The sequence below is a fragment of the Rhinoraja longicauda genome, chromosome 38 (genome assembly GCF_053455715.1).
Source record: "Rhinoraja longicauda isolate Sanriku21f chromosome 38, sRhiLon1.1, whole genome shotgun sequence".
Taxonomy (NCBI): domain Eukaryota; kingdom Metazoa; phylum Chordata; class Chondrichthyes; order Rajiformes; family Arhynchobatidae; genus Rhinoraja; species Rhinoraja longicauda.
This window is the reverse complement of record NC_135990.1, coordinates 14,839,473-14,857,383: the sequence shown is the minus strand read 5'-3', so window position 1 is coordinate 14,857,383 and position 17,911 is coordinate 14,839,473. Positions and strand designations below refer to the sequence as shown.

Here is a 17,911-nt window from a genome sequence, read left to right as displayed (position 1 = left end):
CCGCGGCCGAAGCCTCCGAGATGGTAAGTCCAGGCCCTGCGACCGGAGTCTTCAAGGTCGATCCCAGCTGGAGGCCGCCAACTCCACAGTGTTAGGCCGTAACGCGAACGGAGATACGACACGGTAAAGGTCGCATCTCCGTTGAGGAGATTAGAAAAAAATGTGTCAATGTGCGGGGATCGCCGGTCATTGCAGACTCGATGAGCCGAAGGGCCTGTTTCCACGCTGTATCTCTGAACAAAACTAAACTATCCGTCAGGTGGGATTCCCGAAAGGTTGGACTGAGTTGGAGGTTTGGCAGATCCCATCGGTCTTACTGTGTGGCCAACAACCTGGAAGTCATTAACATGGAAATGAATGAGGCCTGAATCAATACTTCATTGCCTCCTTCATGCTGTGATTGATGAGCTTTCAGTTGCTCAGTCACCTCCAGGTCAGAGCGAACCAAGCTGCCAAGCTAATCACTAGACAATAGGTGCAGGAGGAGGCCATTCGGCCCTTCGAGCCAGCACCACCATTCAATGTGATCATGGCTGATCATTCTCAATCAGTACCCCATTCCTGCCCTCTCCCCATACCCCCTGATTCCGCTATCCTTAAGAGCTCTATCTAGCTCTCTATTGAATGCATTCAGAGAATTGGCCTCCACTGCCTTCTGAGGCAGAGAATTCCACAGATTCACAACTCTCTGACTGAAAAAGGTTTTCCTCATCTCAGTTCTAAATGGCCTACCCCTTATTCTTAAATTGTGGCCCCTTGTTCTGAACTCCCCCAACATTGGGAACATGTTTCCTGCCTCTAACGTGTCCAACCCCTTAATAATCTTATACGTTTCGATAAGATCTCCTCTCATCCTTCTAAAATCAAAGGGCCAGAGCAAGCAAAGTGTCGCCATGTCAGGGGTTGCATTGGAACTACTGAACGGGAAAGAGGAAACAGTCAGGTTCCACCTACAGGCCAATGGTTCTCCAAAAGGGTCACGAGCTGATAATTAAGAGGTCATAGCAAGGTAATAGGGAGGGCCTGTGTGTCAGTCTTTATAAAACATCCGTCCCCAGGGCCCACCTCACCATCACAGTTTAATCACACTGCGGAAAATCTCCAAAAGGATGGCAAGATGGGAGATGCGGCAGCTGGAGGAAAAGCAGAGGAGATCATTGGACCATTGCGTCCTGTGGTAGAGTCGTAGAATCATAGAGTCCTCTAGCATTCACTGTGTGAACACTCCAGTACCCCAATGCTCATTTAGTTAATGTTATAGTCATAGTTACATGGTTAGTAATGTTGGGGTAGTCCAGACCCAGGGGCCACAGTTTAAGAATATGGGGTAGGCCATTGAAAACGGAGATGAGGAAAAACTTTTTCACTCAGAGAGGTGTAAATCTGTGGAATTCTCTGCCTCAGAAGGCAGTGGAGGACAATTCTCTGGATGCTTTCAAGAGCTCATAATGATAGCGGAGTCAGGGGGTATGGGGAGAGGGCAGGAACGGGGTACTGATTGTGGATGATCAGCCATGATCACATTGAATAGCGGTGCTGGCTCGAAGGGCCAAATGGCCTACTCCTGCACCTATTGTCTATAGTCTATTGTCTATTGATAGGACAGGTTTGGAGGGATATGGACCAAATGCTGAAGGTGGGACTAGTGTAGCTGGGACATGTTGGCCGGTGTGGGCAAGTTGGGCCGAAGGGCCTGTTTCCATGCTGTATCACTCTGTGACTCTAATAGCTGAACTGTTTATGCCATCTACCCTAGTTCCTCAATTCATAATGTAATAAAACTCTGATAACCTGCTGTCCAGCCATTCGGAAATCCCAAAGGATTGGCATCTAGCTCACCAGATAATGGCTCTATTTTTGCCACCTTTCCTCTCCCGAGACTCACATTCCCGCACTCTATTCACCAAGGCCCCAGTTCCAGTGCTTATTTTCTACTCAACACTTCCAGTTCCTGGGCTCCATTTCCACTCACCAGGGCCCCAATCCATGCAATCTCTTTCCACTCACCAAGTCCCTGGTTTTCAGGCTTCCTTTAAACTTACCCGATTCACTAGAAAATGTATTATATTGCCTCACATTTTGATAAGTGATTTACAAGTGTGTGTTATATTGCCTCACATTTTGATAAGTGATTTACAGGTAACATCCAATAGACCAGAATCTCTGCTCATCCAGCACCATCAGAGTTCTGTGTGTACTAGATTATTAGAGTTTCACTGTACCTAACATGAAGGGCGCTGAATGGTCTGCTGTTTAACTCGGGAACTTATTTATAACTGGAAAATTGATCAGCTCACAGTTCTGCTGCAGTTGTTTCAAATGGTTGCTGAATGGATGAGACAGAAGGGACAGGTCCCACATTTAATCAGTGGTGAGTCTGATCCAAAGTCAGCCTGATTAGTCAAATGTTAGTGGGTGGGATTGGATGTCATTACTGATCGCGAACCTGTTAACCCCAGTTGGCAGTCTGCGTCGAGTGAAAAAATGGCGTCCACTTACAATCCAATACATACGACACCAGAAATAGTGGGCACTTTGGCCATCGGTGCCGGCTCTGATTTGTTCTGTACCTTTTCATACCTCTAGTTTCCCTCTCCCCTGACTCAGTCTGAAGAAGGGTCTGCACCTGAAATATCACCTATTCCCTTTCTCCAGAGATGCTGCCCAAGCCGCTGAGTTACTCCAGCCTTTTGTGTCCATCTTTGGTATAAGCCAGCATCTGCAGTTCCTCCCCACGCACACGAGAGCAGAAGTTGGAGGAAGATGGGCATCAAGAAAATGATGCAAAATGCAGAAGAGGAAAGATTAATATGCAGTTCATGCACTGCAGGATAAGATGCCCAAGGACAATTTCATGTCTGGCCTACACGTGACTCCATCCCCCACCAATCTGCCTCTTAAGTGAACCAGCAAACTGTATTGCGCTAACAACTTGTCATCGGATGATTCAAGAAGTGGGCTCCTTCTGCCCAGGGCACTTAGTGAGTAGCAGCAGTTGGTACCATCTACAGGATGCTATGCAGCAACTCACCTATACTCACTGATTAGTACGGGTGCCAGGGGTTATGGGGAGTTGGCAAGAGAATGGGGTTAGGAGGGAGAGATAGATCAGCCGTGATTGAGTGGCGGAGTAGACGATGTGCTGAATGGCCTAATTCCGCTCCTCTTTCTTATGACCTTCTCACTCCTTGGATACCACCTTCCACACCCATGGCCTCGACCAGCTGGACAGACAAGGGCAGCAAACGCAGGGACACACCATCACCTGGACGATGCCTTCCAAGCCACGCATCGACATTGCTGTCCCTGTCCCTTTACCTCCCCCCTCGACTCCATCCAAGGACCCAAACAGTCTTTCCAGGTGAGACAGAGGTTCACCTGCACCTCCTCCAACCTCATCTATTGCATCCGCTGCTCCAGATGTCAACTTATTTACATCAGCGAAACTAAACGCAGGCTCGGCGATCGCTTCGCTCAACACCTGCGCTCGGACCGCGTTGGCCAAACTGATCTCCCGGTGGCCGAGCACTTCAACTCCCCCTCCCAGTCTGACCTTTCTGTCATGGGCCTCCTCCAATGCCATAGTGAGGCCCACCGGAAATTGGAGGAACAGCACCTCATATTTCGCCTGGGCAGCTTGCAGCCCAGTGGTATGAACATTGACTTCTCCAACTTTAGATAGTTCCTCTGTCCCTTTCTTCCCCTCCCCCTTCCCAGTTCTCCCTCTATCTTCCTGTCTCCACCTATATCCTTCCTTTGTCCTGCCCCCCTGACATCAGTCTGAAGAAGGGTCTCGACCCGAAACGTCACCCATTCCTTCTCTCCTGAGATGCTGCCTGACCTGCTGAGTTACTCCAGCATTTTGTGAATAAATACCTTCGATTTGTACCAGCATCTGCAGTTATTTTCTTATTTACATGCTGTTATGCTTTTACCAGCTTCTTCATAGTGGATTTGCCACTTTGCAATACAACTTTATTTTGGTCACCATGTTAAAGGAATGATGTTGTCAAGCTGGATAGAGTGCAGACTTACGGGGATGTTGCCAGGACTTTAGGCCTGTTGAGCAGCTAGGCCTTTATTCCTTGGAGCACAGGAGGATGGGGGGTGATCTTATAGAGGTGTATAGAATCGTGAGAGGAATACAGCAGGTAAATGCACAGTCTTTTGCCCAGAGTACGGGAATCGAGATCCAGAGGACATAGGTTTAAGGTGAGGGGGTGGAAAGAGTTAATAGGAACCTGCAGGATGACTTTTTCACACAAAGGGTGGTGGATGTATGGAACAAGCTGCCAGTGGAAGCAAGTATCATCACAGCAATGAAGAGACATTTGGACAGGTACATGGATAGGATTGGTTTAGAGGGATATGGACCAAACACAGGCAGGTGGAGCTCACATCATTTAAAGACAGAATTGATGTGCATGCCAGATCTTAACATGGCCTTTTCACTTAAAATTGAAGAAATTCCTGTGTTTCCTCCTTCTAGGCAGTAAACAATCAATTTGTGTGAAGGCATCTCACCAGCACTTTCCCCATGGACAACCAGGGACAGGCAATTCAATGCTGCCTCAGCCTATGAAACCCATATCCTTTCAAAATAATATATATTTTTTAATGTGTTTTGGAAGTGCTGAGGGGACAATTGCTTCCCAATGAAGGATTGCCCACTTCATCTCTGTGAGATTACAAGACACTTCCCTGAGTTCTACTGGCAGCCCACAAAATCTTTCCTTCTCTCCAGAGATGCTGTGTGTCCCGCTGAGTTACTCCAGCATTTTGTGGCTATCTTCGGTGTAAAGCAGCATCTGCAGTTCCTTCCGACACAGAACAATATAAACATTGCTATGCTAAGCTTAACCTTGCTATGTGGGATCCTTCACTCTTTAATCTCGAATCCTAAAATAGAAAATAGAAAATAGGTGCAGGAGTAGGCTATTCAGCCCTTCGAGCCAGCACCGCCGTTCAATATGATCATGGCTGATCATCCAGAATCAATACCCCGTTCCTGCTTTCTTCCCATATCCCTTAATTAGCTAAATATAATTCTCTATTGACAACTTCCAGTGAATTGGCCTCCACTGCCTTCTGTGACAGAGAATTCCACAGATTCACAACTCTCTGGGTGAAAAAGATTTTCCTCATCTCAGTCCTAAATGGCCTACCCCTTATTCTTAAACTGTGAACCCTGGTTCTGGACTCCCCCAACATCGGGAACATTCTTCCTGCATCTAGTCTGTCCAATCCCTTAAGAATTTTATGTTTCTATAAGATCCCCTCTCATCCTAAATTCCAGTGAATATAAGCCCAGTCGATCCATTCTTTCATCATTTGTCAGTCCCACCATCCCGGAAATCAACCTGTTGAACCTACGCTGCACTCCCTCAATAGCAAGAATGTCCTTCCTGAAATATTATTTTGCTTTATCTAAAACACAACTTTGCATTGAATGAAAGGAACATACTGTGCATAGATGAGCAGGACAATTTTGTACTGTCATAATTTTGTCTTTAATTCCCAATATTGGAGCTGAACCACTCTTGCCTCAACCACTCTTCTGCACTTATCAGTGGCCCATTCAATAAGTTATAATTTTAAGACTTCAGATTCACAGCTCTGTTGCTTCGGGGTGTCAGGGATTATGGGGAGAAGGCAGGAGAATGGTGTTGAGAGTCAAAGATAGATTAGCCATGATTGAACGGCGGTGTAGACTTGGTGGGCCGAATGGCCTAATTCTGCTCCTAGAACTGTAAGAAAATAACTGCAGATGTTGGTACAAATCAAAGGTATTTATTCACAAAATGCTGGAGTAACTCAGCAGGTCAGGCAGCATCTCAGGAGAGAAGGAATGGGTGACGTTTCGGGTCGAGACCCTTCTTCAGACTGATGTCAGGGGGGCGGGACAAAGGAAGGATATAGGTGGAGACAGGAAGATAGAGGGAGAGCTCCTAGAACTTATGATCTTATGACCTTTCCAGGACTCCTGTGTTCAGTGATGATGAAAGGTCACATCCTTCAGTAATGCAGGATGAAGCTAGCATAAACAACTCGTGGAATGTTCTATTTGGTTCTTTAATATTTTTTAACCCATGGCCATATTTAATATATTCAAGGCCATAATCTCATGCAGCATTTTCACCCACTGACGCTCTTGCATTGACATCGCAGGGCTGTACTGAAGCTTCACAGTCCCATGAGCTTCTGTCAGTAGATCAGAAATCCTGGCCACTGGCAACACACAATCTGCCCGTAATGGAGACAATACAGCACTGGTCCATCTACATTCAACACTGGGGAGACTATGGAATCTCCAAGGTGAGAACCAATGCCTGCAATTCCCCCCTAAAACCTCTTCACTCTTCCTGCAAGATTCTTCTTAAAACCCATTTCTGACCAGTCACCCATCCTGTTATATCTTCAAGATGGACACAAAATGCTGGAGTAACTCAGCGGGACAAGCAGCTTATCTGGGCCGAAGGAATGGGTGATGTTTCGGGTCGAGACCCTCTTGCAGAAGAAGAATTGTCTGAAATTTGAGAGGGGTGTGGTCCCAGAAGAAGGGTCTCGACCCAAAACGCCACCCATTCCTATCCAGAGATGCTGCCTGTCTCGCTGAGTTACTCCAGCTTTTTGTGTCTATCTGCGGTGTAAACCAGCATCTGCAGCTCCTTTCTACAGTACTGTTATCTCTACATGTATCTTGACATAGAAACATAGAAACATAGAAAATAGGTGCAGGAGTAGGCCATTCGGCCCTTCGAGCCTGCACCGCCATTCAATATGATCATGGCTGATCATCCAACTCAGTATCCCGTACCTGCCTTCTCTCCATATCCCCTGATCCCTTTAGCCACAAGGGCCACATCTAACTCTCTCTTAAATATAGCCAATGAACAGGCCTCAACTACCTTCTGTGGCAGAGAATTCCACAGATTCACCACTCTCGGTGTGAAAAAAAACGTTCTCATCTCGGTCCTAAAAGATTTCCCCCTTATCCTTAAACTGTGACCCCTTGTTCTGGACTTCCCCAACATCGGGAACAATCTTCCTGCATCTAGCCTGTCCAACCCTTTAAGAATTTTGTAAGTTTCTATAAGATCCCCCCTCAATCTTCTAAATTCCAGCGAGTACAAGCCGAGTCTATCCAGTCTTTCTTCATATGAAAGTCCTGCCATCCCAGGGATCAATCTGGTGAACCTTCTCTGTACTCCCTCTATGGCAATCAGGCAATCAGCCCCTATGACATCAGGTACTGTCTGCTACACCCTGTGAAGACCAGCTCTATTAGGGATGCTGTCTATCTGCAGTCATGCACACTGTGCTAGGAAACAACCAAGATGGATTCAGCAGGAGAAGCTCCTTAACAGCCAACATAATCTACCCAGACTTCCAAAATGATGCCATTGAAGTCTCACATGATAAGAAGCACAATGGTGGTATGAAATATTAATGAACTAATTCCAAGTCAATAGATATTTTTAAGGCAGAGATAGACAGATTCTTGACTCGTACGGGTGTCAGAGGTTATGGGGAGAAGGCAGGAGAATGGGGTTAGGGGGGGAGAGATAGATCAGCCATGGTTGAATGGCAGAGTAGAGTTGATGGGCCAAATCTCTGCTCCAATCACTTATGATCTTATAACACACAATAAGTAATTTGAAGCATATTACGCAACACAAAGTTATTCTATTTAGCCAAAGATAATTTGACTGTCCACAACTGTGGAACTGTTGCCCTAATGGCAGAAAATCCTGAGTGGTTGGATCTTATAAGTAGAAATCTGATATTAGAAAATGTAGGCTAGCCTAACCATTAGATATAGGCTAATTCAGGGTTACTGTAATTAGTCTCTAATTTTATGGTCGTGTACAGACAGAAGCACTTATCATTTAGGTATTTTAGATGGGATTACATGTTTCCCTCCATGTTAAACCACACTGTTCACACATATATCTCTTATAATTGAAATTGCTTAATAACTCAACTTTGCAATTTGCTGAGTGTTTGCCTGAAGGGGATGGGGGAGAGACTTACATAATGAGAAAGGATACATAAAATGTAGAGAGTAATGTCTCTTCTGATGATGCCCGACTTTGTAGTTTAGTTTAGTTTAGGGATACAGCATGGAAACAGGCCCTTTGGCCCACCGAATCTGTGCCAACCAGCAATCCCCGCACACTAACACTATCCTGTACACATTAGGGACAATTTTTACAATTTTACCAACCCAATTAGCCAACAAACCTGTACAGCTTTGGAGTGTGGGTGGAAACCGGAGCTCCAGGAGAAAACCCATGCAGGTCACGGGGAGAATGTACAAACTCCGTACAGACAGCACCCATAGTCAGGATTGAACCTGGGTCTCTGGCGCTGTGAGGCAGCAACTCTACCGCTGCGCCACCGTGCCGCCTAGTCTTTTACCCTGAAATTTAAAAAGCCATACAGGACTCCAGACATTCTTAACAGATGAAGCTTGTCCTTCATTCCACATCATGTGCTGGCAACCAGTATTCATGATATGGTATTCTCTACACTTGGGAGACCAAACACAGCAAGGGTGACTAACGTCGCCCATTCCTTCTCTCCTGAGATGCTGCCTGACCTGCTGAGTTACTCCAGCATTTTGTGAATAAATACCTTCATTCCGTGAAACACTACTCTGTCAGTCTGCAAGTGTGACTTTAAGCTTATCTGTCACTTTAATTCTCCAAAAATAGACACAAAATTTTGGAGTAACTTTGGGTCGAGACCTTTCTTCAGACTGAAGATTGACTTCAGTCTGAAGAAGAGTCTCGACCCGAAACATCATGCATTCCTTCTCTCCAGAGATGCTGCCTGTCCCGCTGAGTTACTCCAGTCTTTTGTGTCTATCTTCGGTTTAAACCAGCATCTGCAGTTCCTTCCTACACTTGAATTCTCCATCTCATTCCCACTCTGCTCTTGGCACCCATCACTTTTCCATCGAAGCCCAATGTAAGAACAGAACAGCATCTCACAGCACACTACGCACATCTCAGCCTTCAATAATTTCAGATAACCAACATTTCTAAGATCTCAAATTCCAGTTTTCAGCATTTACGCCACATCCCTCACTAATTTCGGACAATTCTCCTTTACATTATACATTCATCACCCTTTTCATTTAAACAAACCTGTCCTCTACCACATCACACCCTCCCCATTGTTCTCGTTCACCCCTATAATATCTTCCTCTGCATTTTAAACCACCTTTTACCTCTACCTATTCCCCAAATCAACAAAAAAAAGTCATTAACCTGAAACGGTTTAGGAAGGCACTGCAGATGCTGGAGAATGCTGGAGTAACTCAACGGGACAGGCAGCATCCCTGGAGAGAAGGAATGGGTGACATTTTGGGTCGGACACATTCCTTCTCTCCAGAGATGCTGCCTGTCCCGTTGAGTTACTCCAGCATTTTGTACAAACTGTTGTTTGTTTTGCTTTATATCCTTTTCTGGTTCCAAGGATGCCAGGTTTGCTGAACATGGAAAATCCAGTTGACTGGCACTGCATTCTTTAGAGTTGAGTAGGATAAGTGGAGATCTCCTTGAAACGTACACAATTATGAAAGGAGTTGAGAGTGTCACACTTGCCATGCCTCCAGACACTTGAGACTCTTTCCACACTCCTCCCCTAAGGTATTAGGAGTTACACCTACATTTAATCTGCTCCCCTAATCTATCACTTGGTCAGAAGTACCTGAGATTATCACCAATTGGGTGCTGACTAATCAGTTCTGCATTTTGTCAGGTTGATAGCAGTTCTGAATTCTGTCGGTTCCAGCTCTATATCTTTTGGTTCCATTCGCGTTTGGATTTTGGCTTTTCTTCAGTACAGGTCCTCCCCAGGTTATGATGGTTCGACTTGCAATAGTTCAACTTTACGATGGTGCAAACGGCAGGGCCCCATAGCGAGCCACTGCTCGCTTCCGGACACGTGAACGCGCGTTTTCAATGCATTTCGACTTACGATACTTTCAGTTTCCGATGGGTTTCTCGGAGCGGAATCCCATCGGAAGCTGAGAAGTACCTATACCTCTCGGTGAGCCTGCATTCAAGTTCTTTCCATTTCTGAGCCTTCTGACAGAGACTTTTGCTGATGGATGTTTTCCCTTAATGACTTTCAAACCAGAAGACAGTTTGAGAATAGACAGTCTGAAGAAGGGTCTCGACCCGAAACGCCACCCGTTCCTTCTCTCCAGAGATGCTGCCTGTCCCGCTGAGTTACTCCAGCTTTTTGTGTCTATCTTCGGTGTAAACCAGCATCTACAGTTGCTTCCTAGACAGTTTGAGAATGCAGGTTGGCCACTTAAGATTGAGACGAGACGAGGTTTCCTCACTGAGAGGCAGTGAACCATTGGAATTCTCTATCCTGGAGAGCTTGGAATCTCAGTTTAGTTCATAGATACAGCATGGAAACAGGCCCTTCGGTCCACCGAGTCCGCACTGACCAGCGATCCCCACACATTAACACTATCCTACACACACTAGGGACAATTTACGCATACACCAAGCCAATTAACCTACAAACCTGTACTTCTTTGGAGTGTGGGAGGAAACCGAAGATCTCGGAGAAAACCCACGCAGGTCACGGGGAGAACGTAGAAACTCCATACAAACAGCACCCGTAGTCAGGATGGAACCCGGGTCTCTGGCACTGCAAGCGCTATAAGGCAGCAACTCTACCGCTGTGCCACTGTTTATTTAGAACAGAGGTTGACATATTGGTAGTCATTAAGGAAATCGAGAAATGTGGGGATAGTGTTGTAAAATGGCGCTGGTAAGCAAGATCGGCTCGGTGAATGGCTTGAGGGGCCAGATGGCCTTCTCTTCTATTTCTTATGTTGTTAAGTTAATGTTCAAGCTTCTTCTCTTCTTTCCTGTGCTGTTGGCTTATTTTCTGATTGATGAAGCACTACGATTAAATATTTAGTTCAATTTCCTTTAAGAATTCCATTTTCACATCATTAATTAGCTAAAGTAATCACGGGTATTGTTTTGTCCAGTCTAATCTGTTTCAATGGGACAAGGTTTCATGCACTATTTATGGTTCCACTTTCCCATTTGTTCCCTCATACTCTACATCAGTATCAGTCTCACAAAACAGTTTCTCATTGACAAGCCAAAACAGTTTGCTTAACACACTTACATTGCTGATTTTAGAAATTTGTTTTGTAGAAATTGTTATATTTCCTCCACTTCAAGGTAAACTATTTTCCATGAAGTGCGTTGGAATATTTTGAAGTCGTGGAACATATGTAATTCTTTCTTCATTTCATTACACCGAATGAAGTCTTAATGAAGGTGAAATCACTAACAAAAAATAAGGTGTGGCATGCAAATTTAGGGGCACAGTGGTAGAGTTGCTGCCTTACAGCACTTTCATCGCCAGAAACCCGGGTTCGATCCCAAATAAGGGTGCTGTCTGTGAGTTTGTACTTTCTCCCCATGACCGCGTGGGCTTTTCTCCGAGATCTTCGGATTCCTCCCACATTCCAAAGACGTACAGGTTTGTAGGTTAATTGGCTTGGTATACATGTACATTGGCATAAATGTAAATTGGCTCGAGTGTGTGTTTATAATGGTGTTAATGTGCGGGGATCGCTGGTCGGTGCGGTCTCGGTCGGCTGAAGGGTCTGTTTCCGCGTTGTATCTCTAAACTAAACTAACACAAAGCAAGCTGTTTGATTCCACTTCTTCCCTGAGCGGCACGCTGCACTGTTGCTGTGATATCCTATAGGGACCCAACAGCATGTAATGCACACAAAATGTGGATGGGTGCATGGTACGGCTAGCCAAAGCATTGCATTATCATTCCTCCATTTTGTTCTAGCTGCCCACCACAAAATAAGATTTCAGGCAGCATTTAACTGTGGGCTGTTGACTGTCGGGACCTGAAGCGTCACCTATCCATGTTCTCCAGAGATGCTGCCTGACCCATTGAGTTACCCCAGCACTTGGTGTTTATTTTTGTAAACCTGCATCTGTAGTTCCTTGTTTTATACTTCATTGGAATCAGTCCTGTGAGTTTTCACAGAACGCCTGGATTCATGACCTATAAATAAGTGCAGGGTACCAGGGATCACAGTCTCAATGCTGGGACAACAATGACAAGACCTTTCATCTCCTGGGCCATTTATTTCACAAAATGCTGGAGTAACTCAGCAGGTCAGGCAGCATCTCAGGAGAGAAGGAATGGGTGACGTTTCGGGTCGAGACCCTTCTTCAGACTGATGTCAAGAGGGGCAGGACAAAGGAAGGATATAGGTGGAGACAGGAAGATAGAGGGAGATCTGGGAAGGGAGAGGGGAAGAGAGGGACAGAGGAACTATCTAAAGTTGGAGAAGTCAATGTTCATACCACTGGGCTGCAAGCTGCCCAAGCGAAATATGAGGTGCTGTTCCTCCAATTTTCGGTGGGCCTCACTATGGCACTGGAGGAGGCCCATGACAGAAAGGTCAGACTGGGAGTGGGAGGGGGAGTTGAGCGAAACGATCGCCGAGCCTGCGTTTGGTTTCGCCGATGTAAAGAAGTTGACATCTAGAGCAGCGGATACAATAGATGAGGTTGGAGGAGGTGCTGGTCTCACCTGAAAGACTGTTTGGGTCCCTGGATGGAGTTGAAGGGGGAGGTAAAGGGACAGGTGTTGCATCTCCTGCGGTTGCTGGGGAAAGTGCCCGGGGATGGGGTGGTTTGGGTGGGAAGGGACGAGTGGACCAGGGAGTTACGGAGGGAACGGTCTCTGCGGAACGCAGAAAGGGGAGGGGATGGGAAGATGTGGCCAGTAGTGGGGTCCCGTTGTAGGTGACGGAAATGTTGGAGGATGATTTGTTGGATTTGTTGTTACATCGGCGAAACCAAACTCAGGCTCGGCTGAGCACTTCAACTCCCCCTCCCACTCCCAGTCTGACCTTCTGTCATGGGCCTCCTCCAGTGCCATAGCGAGGCCCACCGCAAATTGGAGGACAGCACCTCATATTTCGCTTGGGCAGCTTGCAGCCCAGCGGTATGAACATTGACCTCTAACTTTAGATAGTTCCTCTGTCCCTCTATTCCCCTCCCCCTTCCCAGTTCTCCCTCTATCTTCCTGTCTCCACCTATATCCTTCCTTTGTCCCGCCCCCCTGACATCAGTCTGAAGAAGGGTCTCGACCCGAAACATCACCCATTCCTTCTCTCCTGAGATGCTGCCTGACCTGCTGAGTTACTCCAGCATTTTGTGAAATAAATACGTTTGATTTGTACCAGCATCTGCAGTTATTTTCTTACATCTCCTGGACCATAGTGAATCCTTGCAATTCTTCACCCTGCAGAGCTGTGGAGGAACAGTTGCTGAATGCAGTCAGTTAGAGATCAATAGGTTTTCAGATGTGAAGGGAATCAAGGTATATAGGGATACTGCAGGATTGTGGTGCCCAGGTGAATCCTTGGAATTTTGAACATAACAACATCAGCATTATCATTGAACAAAGTTTATCCGCAACATCTGCTGATTTTAGTAGCATTTAAATTTCATTAAAAATGTGTTGGATAACTCATTTTGTGAGACTGGAAACTAACTACTGTTTTCCATAGAGCCTTAGTGTCCTATCACACAATTTCTATTTGCACAATATTCATCATGTGCCACATGAATGGTGGCCCAACTGTAATAGAAAAGTAATGATACTGGAGAAATTAATGTAATTAAATTCCAAAATTCCACCCAGCCTGACGGCCTTCATCTTACGTAGGTTCACTAGGTTAATTCCCGGAATAGCGGGACTGTTGTATGTTGAAAGGCTGGAGCGATTGGGCTTGTATACACTGGAATTTAGAAGGATGAGGGGGGATCTTATTGAAACATATAAGATAATTAGGGGATTGGACACATTAGAGGCAGGAAACATGTTCCCAATGTTGGGGGAGTCCAGAACAAGGGGCCACAGTTTAAGAATAAGGGGTAGGCCATTTAGAACGGAGATGAGGAAGAACTTTTTCAGTCAGAGAGTGGTGAAGGTGTGGAATTCTCTGCCTCAGAAGGCAGTGGAGGCCAGTTCGTTGGATGCTTTCAAGAGAGAGCTGGATAGCGGAGTGAGGGGGTATGGGGAGAAGGCAGGAACGGGGTACTGATTGAGAGTGATCAGCCATGATCGCATTGAATGGCGGTGCTGGCTCGAAGGGCTGAATGGCCTACTCCTGCACCTATTGTCTATTGTCTATTATCTTCATGTGTAGGAAGGAACTGCAGATGCTGGTTTAAATCGAAGATAGACACAAAATGCTGGAGTAACTCAGCGGGACAGGCAGCATCTCTGAAGAGAAGGGATGGGTGACGTTTCGGGTTGAGACCCTTCTTCACACTGAGATGCTGCCAGTCCCGCTGAGTTACTCCAGCATTTTGTGTCTGCCTTGACCTTGGTCTATGAAGTTTTAGGTTTCACCCTTAGATTTTCTGGATTGGAATGTCAAAAGGAACCAGACATGTTTCTTTGTGAGAGAGTGAATTGTCCGATCTCTCAGACCAACAGTCTTCCTCCCAAGCTTGTGATTCTGATTGATTAGTAGGACTGGCTGTTACAATCCCTAAGGTTTCGCACTACAATTGACTTGCATTGTGTTGTTCTTGGGGATGACCACTAGGTGATGTTGCTACCATTCAGACACATCTTCAGTTGTGTACCTCAACGTCACTGGATGTTCTGATTGTTATGATGGCCATTGAACCGACCAGCCTCACACAGAGAAAGCAATCACTTTGATCAAATCCACATCACGGCTAACTCTGCACTTTAAGCCCCAAAGTACTTGAAACTCGTAAACCAACAAACCCTACACTGTTGAAATATTAATAAACACACAAGTTAGCCACAGCTCACTCGATAGTATTCTTGCCTCAATGCAAGAAAGTACAAGTTCAAGTCCCGCTCTGGAAATATTAACGCAGAAAGGAAAGCAGTACCTTGCCTGAGATGTTGCCACCTTTTGCTTGAGATGTTAAATGAAGATAAACTCATTCAAACGATTGCATCAAGGTAATTTTTAAAAGAGCTGGGGAACCACCCTGGTATTCAGGCCAATTTTCATCACTTGAGCAATGTTAACAAATCAAACTATTCTGCACTTTTTCCTCGTCCAAATAAATCGTTTTATTCTTGTTTCTTCAGTCACCCGCCTGCAGCCACAACAACCTGACCGCGGGAGAAGACGGCAGGGGAAGGGAAAATACATTGTGGCCTTCCATCACAGTGAGGAGAGGACTGGAGGAGACTCACTGTGATGGATGTTTTTTTTTGTTGTTGTGTGTTTTGGGGTTGTGTAATTTGCCTATTTTAATGCTTTATTGTGTAATCTGCCTAATTTAATGCTTTTATTGTTGGACTGTGGGTGACTGAATTTCGTCCAAAAAATTCATTTTTTTGGATGACGAATAAAGCTATCTCGAATCTTGAATCTTGAAACATTGACCTGAAATTTGCCTTGCTGCCTGACTCGGAGTAATTCCATCATTTTTTGCTTTTACTTTTAATTTTCACCTTGTCTTTTTGCTCTCTATTGCTCTAATAGATTATCGATTCTTATAGTATTTGTTACCTGCTTGTTGGATCTGTTTGGATATAAATTGACTGCTGGATTCTCTTCTTTTCAACAATGACTGCCCTTTAAATTAGTTTAAGCAACTGCTGACCCCTTATTTCTGAAACCACGGAGCTGTACAAATACAAGTCATCCCTTTTAATTAGAAAGGATGAACAAGACCAATCTCACAAATGTAGTCCACTCATAAGACTTAGATAAGTTAAATTGTTATTTATAGCTGCTGTTGCTAAATTCAGGCCATGGATTCCGACATCCAGCTGATTCGATTCCGCTCATATCGTAGTGCTCATGAAATGTGAATTTTGAATCCAGAAATTCTGAGTAATCATTCATCGCCATCGTGCTCAATAAAATGGAAAACTCAGCCAGAAAAGAAAATCCAAATTCAACCCACTGATGTCATCACTCACCGGAGGATTTCTTTGCGGGTAAAAAAGGTGCAGTCCTGAAAGAGAGAGGACAAGAGTTTTAGTTCAGTTACCAGGAGTGAGTTACCACGACAAGCCCAGGCCTTACCGAGGGAGCCTACACCATGACTAATGCCCCCACAGGCACACAATATCCACAGCCCAGCCCTAATGATAAAGATATTGAGTTCTCAGATTTACTGCAGTGGACTTAATCAAAGGATATTAGCCATTACCCAGTTTGAGATTGAGATACTCCGTCAATTGAAATGAGCAATTTGTCCATTGGTCTTTGGTACGCAATGCCAATGTCCACTTTATTCAGACGTTCTATCAAACCAGAGCACACTGAAGAATATAATTGCTGGAGGTTTGCAACATTGAAATAAAATATCCGCTGGGAATTACTTACGCCAGGGGTTCCCAACCTTTTTCGTCCCGTTTACCCCTTTGCAACTTTTCAAAAGTAAATTTACCCCCACCCTGTTTGGTTCAGTAATTTGAGTTTACACTTCTACCACAATAAAGCAACCGACAAAGGGGAAATTTTAAAATACTGTTTTTAACATTATTATTTTAAGTTCAAATAACAATAATAATAGCACATAACAATGTTATTTCACTTATTTATGAATAACTAATGATGAACAGATACTGGTATACCAGAAGCAAACACAGTCAGTCAATATGTACAAATCCAGAATCGACAAATTTATCCCCTGGGTAGGTAAAATTTACCCCCTGGGGCTAAATTTACCCCAGGTTGGGAACCCTTGACTTACGCTATAAACTTCCTAGGACACTGGGATATGAGTTAAAGCCATTATTCACGGCATGCCAACATATCCTGGCACTTTTGAGTTTTACAGTCTAAAATTGATCATCATAGCCCTACACCCCAGTCAAGAGAATAATTTATTTCAGTAATTTCATTTCTATACACCACCAACATAAATCAGGGAAACAAATTTCAAAACCATCAAAGTGAAATTAATCCTATTTCTTTATATATTTTTTTAAATGAGCTAAAACCTATTTTTCTAATACCGAATACCTAATACTAATACCTAATACCTAATTAGGTATAATACCTATTAGGTTTTTCTAATACCTATGTATTCATTTTTACCATATTATATTGTTAGGATGCGCGCAGTGATGTTACATTATGAGTATGGTGTTTGTATTCTGTGCCTCTTGTGTGTGATGTGTATTTTGTATGAAGGATGTTTGTTTTATGTGCATAGAATATATTGTGTGCATGACATATATTTTGTGTGCTAGACGCCTGTTTCGCATGTGCACGTGGATCTTTTTGAGTAACGTTTGTTTTGCATGAAGAATATATTCTGTGTGCACGATAATTTTAATTTATGTGCACTGTGTATACTTTGTATACACAATGTTTATTTTTTGTGTGAATGATATACACAGTGTCTGTCTTCTGTTTTTGTGGTGAGCACTTTGGAAATGTGTATTTTGTGCTAATTTTGTGTACATATTTCTTCTGTACACAAACGTCACCCATTCCTTCTCTCCCGAGATGCTGCCTGACCTGAGTTACTCCAGCATTTTGTGAATAAATCGATTTGTACCAGCATCTGCAGTTATTTTCTTATACTACAGTATATTTCGTACGGCATTGTTTCATATGCACATCATGTGTTCGGTTTGCACAAAATGTTTGTTTCATGTCCATAGTGTGCATTTAATGTGCACAATGTGGACTTTGCGTGGATTTTATGTGGACAGTGTTTATTTCATGCACAAGTATTTTTCCTGTGCACAGTTGGGGGTTTTTTGTGTGTATTTTCTAAGCAAGGTTCAGGTTTTGTATGCATAATTATGTGCATAGTTTGTTTTGTGTGTGGGATATGTATTTTGTATTTATTCTGTGTGAAGGGAAGTG

At 44.4% G+C, this 17,911-nt stretch overlaps 1 protein-coding gene across 2 annotated transcripts in view; it reads right to left on the bottom strand.

Moving 5' to 3' along the window:
- The window catches only part of cib2 (calcium and integrin binding family member 2), a 95,532-nt gene that overhangs the window by 59,325 nt on the left and 18,296 nt on the right, over nt 1–17,911 (bottom strand). For both annotated transcript variants that reach the window (XM_078429739.1, XM_078429740.1), the window contains exon 2: nt 16,006–16,040. In XM_078429739.1, the coding sequence (XP_078285865.1) occupies nt 16,006–16,040 (35 nt within the window). The remainder of the gene's footprint in view (nt 1–16,005; nt 16,041–17,911) is intronic.